The sequence below is a fragment of the Diorhabda sublineata genome, chromosome 7 (assembly GCF_026230105.1).
Source record: "Diorhabda sublineata isolate icDioSubl1.1 chromosome 7, icDioSubl1.1, whole genome shotgun sequence".
Classification (NCBI taxonomy): domain Eukaryota; kingdom Metazoa; phylum Arthropoda; class Insecta; order Coleoptera; family Chrysomelidae; genus Diorhabda; species Diorhabda sublineata.
Window position 1 is genome coordinate 3,782,293 of NC_079480.1, and position 7,524 is coordinate 3,789,816.

The 7,524-nt window shown below is 33.7% G+C and overlaps 1 protein-coding gene across 1 annotated transcript; it reads right to left on the minus strand.

Moving 5' to 3' along the window:
• Nucleotides 1–438, minus strand: LOC130446840 (tigger transposable element-derived protein 6-like). Its single transcript, XM_056783328.1, has 2 exons — nucleotides 339–438; nucleotides 1–287 (listed from the first exon to the last, which is right to left on the minus strand). The coding sequence occupies exons 1-2, from the start codon at nucleotides 436–438 to the stop codon at nucleotides 1–3; spliced, it is 387 nt and encodes a 128-aa protein (XP_056639306.1).
• Nucleotides 439–7,524: the final 7,086 nt, after the last annotated feature.

Here is a 7,524-nt window from a genome sequence, read left to right on the forward strand (position 1 = left end):
TTAAATATCTTTGGTTTTTTTAGAATTTCCAATCACAAGTGGTTTTAGCTTCTCGCCTGTCGAACTGCAGCAAAACAGATCGCTCAATCGTTCTTTCGATAACTTGCTTCCTTTGCACGAGTCGTTTTTCTTCACGTAAAACTTCCGCAGAGACTGCCAATAGATTAATGCTGTCTCATCAACATTGAAACTGTCTTTTGGATGATAATCTTTCAACAAACCAGGAATTTTTTTTTTCCAATCACTTGCTTCTTCGAGGTCAATACCTGCAGCCTCTCCACAAAGAACTCGAAAAGTAATATTGTTTCTATCTAGAAAACGGTGCAATCATCCATTACTTGCTTGAAATTTTGTGTTATTCAATCTAGCAGCAATTTCTTTTGCTTTGCCTTCCAACATGGGTCCGGTTACAATGAAATCAGCTGCCGTCGTTCTCATTTTGACAATATTGGTTACAGTAGCAGCTGCAATGCCAAAATTCTCAGTCTCAGTTGACTCTCAGTCAACCAAGTCGATAATCTGATTTTTCTTGTCGACGGTTAATTCATTCGGAGCCTTTCGTTTAATGTGCTTGCTGCTCAAATCGGTCTCGACTTTACGCTTTGCGCTCATATTGCAGTTGCTGTATAGTTGAAGCGAAATAACAGAATTAATAAGCACCTTGATAAATCTTCGTAATATGTACTGTATGGCAAATGATTAGACACAGACCTTAAAGTATAAACAAACCTTCGCGACTACTGGTTCGATTGTACTTCACGGCGGGTATGTAAAAAATATACAGATTTTTTAAACGTCATAATCGCTCACACTTTCTAATTATATATGAACCATGTCAATAAAAAAATTCAATTCTTACGTGGATCAACGACAATCGTTGTTATGCAGTACGACGAACGATTATAGACAGTGAAATATTGGCAACAAATTACGATACAACAGCTCACACTACACTGAGCGTGAGCGTCTCATCGTATTTATGAGCCAAATATTTGATAATACATCAAAGTGAAAAGATTTGAAAATAGTGATAGGAAGATTATGAAAATTTTGGCTGCGTTCAGCGTAATTACGGATTTTGTCATTTTTAATGGTAATTTGTACAACTTGAGAGGTCAAACGGATCATTTTTGTGGCGAAGAAATTGTACAACATACAAGATGAAGAGGTGTACAACAAAAAATCTCCCATAAAAGTCAATGTATTTCATTTGGTTCTATCAAAATGCGTACAACATAGCGAGATGTACAACTTGAGAGGTTTCACTGTATTAACTTAAATCTACCATAATAGATCATGTGAAAATTTCTATATCGATGGCAAATCGTCTGTACCACTATCCAATCAGCGACTTATCGACTTAACTGCACTCAGAAATTGCTACTGAAGCATGGCGGGATTATAAAGTCAGTGTTGACAGCTCAAATATATCTAGTTACGTGACATCTCAAAATATACAGAGTAGTGCTCGTATATAAATCAGGTAGCCTCAAAATTGGGAATTACAAAGTGAATTTACTACCATATCTTCTATATATTATGTTACTCTGATTAGAATATTTTGTTTCTAAATGGTAAGAGTGAAGTATTTTAAGAATTGGAACTACTACTAAAGATAGAACAAGGTTTTTTAATATCCAAACGGTTGATCCAATCTTAACATCACTAACTAATAGTAACACAACAATCTCTTGTCCATTATAGACGCACAAGTATCTAATTTCCATTCGAGATATCTAAAACTTGTTTTCGTTTAGATAAAAATCATTTAACGCATAAATTCGTAGAACAAAAAAAGATATAAATCACTGAAATTCCTTTTATTTTAATCACCATCCATCTCCGTTCCTTATTTATATATATATATATAAAAAATTAAAAAAGCACTGGAATTTTCTTATTCAGTCAAAAACATTCCCTGGGAAAGAAATCTGTGTGAGGCGATCAAATGATGATGATCATAAGTTCTTCGGGTAGGTACAATATGTATTTACGAAAATGTTGTGACGTTCCTTTATTTCTATTCAAATTTTATATAAATCTGACAGCTAGATTAGTTTATATATTATTATAAACTGTTTTCTTTGTTGGGTTAATTTGAGTAAAATATAATTCCGAATCTTCATTATTTTCCACTTAATGAAAATAATTGAAAAAACCAATGAAAAGTTTCGTAAATATTATCCTGGAAGTTCTCATCCCCACGGAATGATTCACAATTGGTTATATGCTTCTAACAGTGAACACGGGAAAGGTATTAATTTAAATGAAGTAGTCAACTTCATACTCAGAAAAGAGAAGTTTCAATTTTTCATAACATTGGTTGCAACTACAATTTTTATCATTTTCAGGATATAAAACATTCAAATTCAAACGCAAAAAATGGTTGGCTATTTAAACATAGTGGCAATGATTCAATGAATCAAATACTTAAGAAAACACAACTAAATAAGGGTGCCAAAAAATGGAATCAGAGCTTTAGAGTATTCAAGATTCATGGTCGTGTTCTACGTCAGTAGTCTAATTTTGCATCAGAAAAGGGCTTCAGAAATACTGTTTAAGTAGAGAAACAGATCGTAAAATATTAAATAATTTGATATGACAATTTATTCAGCCATTTCTGTAAGTTGATACTGTTCTATTTTCTCATGAAGAAGTTAACTTTCCATGTTATTTAGTTGTATTATGAAAAGCAGTAACACAATAGTCAAATAGGTACCCTCAAGACGAGAAAAAAACAGAATTGGTAGAAAAACAACTTCCAACCTGATGGCGATATTAGCATGGTGTAATTAACACAAATCAACATAATTCTCATTTTAAACAATATTTTAAACTATATTGATGAAGAATTTCATGTAAAACCAGTTAAAAACAATAATAATTAAACAAAAAACATGATGCCGTTTTTCGTAAAGTACGCAAACCGTTCTAAAAAAATTAGTTTAAAAAAATGAGAGATGATATCATAGACAAAAACTTTTTACCATAACTCGTAAGTACAATGCAATGAATACGAATATAAAATTTGATCAAAATTGGTCGAGTAGATTTCGAGAAAACGGGTCTCACACTTAGGTAACTTCACCCATAATTTCATCCACTCTGATCTTCCCTTAATACAAAACTAAATTTTGAACCGTTAATTTCAAGTTTACTGCTCAGTTTTAGAAACTTCATTGCAAAAATTATTATTTTTAGAATAAAAATAAACTGTAGTGGTATTCATAATAGTGAAAAGCAACAAAATATGGTATTATCAGGTTTCCCTGATGGCTGATATAACAAATAAAATCAAGACAATCAAAACCATTTAGAAGTTAGAACATTCAATGAAGAGACCTCATACATGGAAGTCATTACAATGCATTATCGTATCTTGGTTTTCTATACAGTTCTGAGCTTTTTTCACGATTTCCTAAAATTTTTCATTAGGAATCCATTTATTATTTTCAGGATATCGTGTTATTTTGAAGCTCTTACTTGAACATATTAAATCTTATCTTTCTTAAACATATTAAACCATTACTCTGCATCGTTTTTATTCTGACAGTGTCTATAACTGATTTTTAAATTCTATATCACTCAACAAATTTAATTCACTAATTATTTGATGAGAAATTTTGTTACAAGGGATGATTATAGAAATAGTTACACCCTCATTTTATATCTCCAAGGATCAAGAATAAAAAATGATTAAAGTATTTATTTGACTCTGACATATTTACCTTGTTGGTGTTGTTAAAAAAAAGTTTCCTTCCCAACCATGATGTTTATAAGAAATGATCGGTATTTTTTGAAAATATTCCCTATAGTACCGTCCATGTTCGTATCAGATGTTATAATCCCCGTTTGATTGTTTCGTTTTCTCACAATCAAACCCGCAGTGAGGAATGTCATATGTAGATGTGACTCAACAGGAGGTCTCCATCAGCCTCGAGCACATTACTACATACTTGCCACAGGCCGAACCTGCCTTCACATTTCATCTCATAAATATTTTATTTCGGCGAATGGTAATTTCACGATTCTCGACTTTTATCTGGTTATTAATAATTTTTTTTCTATTCATTAAAAAAAACGATTTTTTCCATGTCAATGGGCTTATAATAATTTGATAAAACTTCTATTTACATATTTGAGTCGTTGCTTGGAGTTTTCGATTTCAATTTTTTACAATTCGAACAATTATTCTTACCATGGGAGAGATTGTTGAACTACCGGTTATCAATTCTTTTATCAAGCATTCTTAGGTCCGATATAAAGACAAAAAAAAAGAATTAATCAAAATACTATGACTAGACAGGGAAAGATTAGCACTAATTGGTATTCAGACGATTCGAAAATGGGTGTGTGGTCTTGGCCAAAACAATCAAAGCACATTCAAAGCAAAAAATTTATAACATTGAGAGATATTAATGAGATATAGCCATACGATAATTCGTTCCAAAATGATTCAGGAATTATTAGGCATACTTAACGAATCAGGCAGGAATATATAGAGAAAGAAAGGGGGGAAGAGATAAGCTTTATTGTCATAAAAAAATTTTAGCATTTTATTGACAAAGCGACACAATTTCATATAAGATAATAAGTATAAGCAATTCGGCTCAATGATACTTATAATACTTATAATATCTTACTTCAAACTGAATTGAATTATGCATTGAATCTATGGTAGATTGTAGATTTTTTATACCGAATAATAAGGTCTTTCGAGTAGAAATACTTTTGTGAAATTAATTCTGAAGATAACTGATTGAATAATTTTTTGACACTGAACTTATTGAAACTTTTTACCAGCTCCGAAGTGAGTAAATGTCTAAATTTTTTCTTCTAGTAGTGAATCTCTCAGTTTAGTTGTGAAAGTGTTTGCGAACAAAACAAACGGATTATAATATGAAAAGAGCAAAGAAAGTTAATTTTTTTTATTTTTTAAAACAGAATTCGCAATGCGTTCTACTACTTAAGCCATAAATGTAACGAATAGAATGTAATTTGAAAAAAGATTCGAGGAGATACAAACTAAAAGACCCCCCATAGCGATTATGCGATTCGAACAACGAGTAGTAAATTGTTAAAGTAGTTTAGTCACAGATTTAATGGCAAAACAAGCAGAGGATAATTTTTTTGTCAAGGTTTCTACTTATACGGACCATTAAAGGGCAGCGTCAATATGTAGACCAAGAAACTTGATCGAACTTGAGGATCGTATTAAGTCATTGTAAAGTTTTACAGGTTGTAAAACTCCTTTGTTGGATGGAACTAATGTTTTCTCAGTATTTGAAAGAGATCGTCCGTGTCAGACCTGGACTTAATAGTAATGAGATCTTTGCCCATGGTAGAATGTAGAGCTTGTATATCTGGACCACTCCAGGTAACATTCTGCACAAATAGAGAGAATTTACCATTATATCTTCTGTGACATCATTAATGAATACCAAAAAAAAAATGAACCTAAAACTAAACCCTGGGGTACACCACTACCAACTGGCAAATTACTCGAAATTTTACTATTAGCTCGTTTGTTATATTTTGAAAAACATATATAGATGTCCGATTTTTCCTACAATAACTCAATCGCCTTGAGATCTGGCTACTGTGACCAGGTCTTTTGTCGCCCTTCCTCCACAATATCCACAAGCTCTCACCGAGCCCTCGCCGTGTTTTATAGTAGGAATTACACGTGGATCTAGCATCAGTTATTCCTTTGACCCGCGCAAACCACAAACTTTGACTCTTCCTGTTTTGACGTCTTAAAAAAGATTTTTCGTTATCACCGTTCCAAAGAGACCAGCTTCTCTCAATCTTCTTTTCACTGTAGAAGTACTTGAATTCAGATGTTGCTATCTCTTGGCCTGCGAGTTAATAATAAGTCAGCGGTTGTAGTTTTTCGAGGCCTCCTCGAACGTTTTCTATCGCTACAGCTCCTGGTGGCTGCATATTTTTCCAGATCATAGCACGTGGAGGTATTTTTAATTCGGTGGCAATGGTACGGTTACTTCTTCCTGGACTATGAAGACCTGCGATTGATGAATGAGTTTTATTCGATATTTTTTTGGTTTCACCCATTTTAAAATTCACAAGTTTGAATTTGCGAGAACGAAAAAAAAAAGTTTCACAAAACGATGTCTTAAGTATGAATCACATCACGTTCTCGCGTCTTACAGGGCTAACTGTAGTGTATTTACCATTTTGTAGGTACTAGGGAACACGGAATGAGATAGCTCGACAAATGTTGCTCTTTTTTCCGATTGATTGGTTGGAAAAAGGATTTTTATTTAAATTATGGGCACAGGAACCTTCTGGATACTTAGTTGGCATATTCAAACGCAATGATACCATCATCAGTGGCCATACGAGACCTACCGGTGTGTGGGGCTATACTTGTACAACTCACTAAAACCACCAAACCTCTCTGAGGTTCCCATCCTGAACCCGCGTTAGAATTAAAAAAAATGACTGTTCTTCGCTTTGCGTTTGGTCTGTTGCTCTGTAATATCTTTAGTTGTTATCTGCTCATCGACCAAACCGTCCCGTTTCTACGTACTCACCTACGGCGTACAAGTTATCTTCTCTCGCGATCATAATCTTCGCGACTTATTTTTCAGTATTCCGCGTTGTAATTCCCAATGACGGCATATGAAGAATGTGTGTTCTGCGTTGTATATGGCTGGTCCGTAAGCGAGACAAGTGAGGCTCTCTACTTTTCTATGTTTGAACAGGTCCATCTACCTCGTTGATCCGTATCATACCTCTGCTACCATTAGTCCAGTCACGAATCTGTCTTCCTTCGCGACTCCGACTTTGGCAATGATTCCGTTGGCCTTTTCCTCGTTGCGTATTTCTTCGTATATTTAAGTGCTAACTGGGATGGTTCCCGCAACGGCTACTACTGCTGATTCTGATACAGAGCGGTATGCACTGCATACTCTAAGAGCGGCTCTGCGTTGGACCCTAGCTACTTTTTTGCTATGGATCTGTGTCTGCGTAGTTTCTTCTTAAAATTCTGCGCCATAAAGAAGTATTGAGTTTGTGACTGACCTTGTATGCTAATTTAAATAAATATAACAATGAACATTATGTTACATTTTTTGTATGCTTCAAACTCGCGCAGATGTAAAAAACTGTGAGGTAAACATCTAATATCTAATTGAATCATTGTATATTCCATTATTTATGTATAAGGAGTTAAATGTCATAATTGTCATTAAAATTCCACAAAAATAAAAAGTACGACGCATTCTGAAATAGGTAAATACGGCTTGTGTATGATAATAATATCTCGCAGCTCGTTAACGAAGTATATCTCAATTCGTTTATTAGACATGGCCATAAATTAAAGGTAGCTTGTGTTTACGACATTGTTATTAATTACATGAAGAAGATTTTTCTTCTTCAGTAGCTTCGCTCAATGCTTTACTACTAAATCATTCAAAGGTAAATTACTTCACTTTACAAACGTGGTAGGTGTATGTAGATTTGTGCTACTAAGAAATCTAGACATATTACCTATTTATAAAT

Excerpts from the sequence above, each read along its gene's own strand:
- LOC130446840 (XM_056783328.1), bottom strand. The coding sequence starts at position 438 with ATGAGAACGACGGCAGCTGATTTCATTGTAACCGGACCCATGTTGGAA. Across the intron at positions 288-338 it reads TAACACAAAATTTCAAGCAA|TTCTTTGTGGAGAGGCTGCA; the intron begins GTAATGGATGAT and ends TTACTTTTCGAG.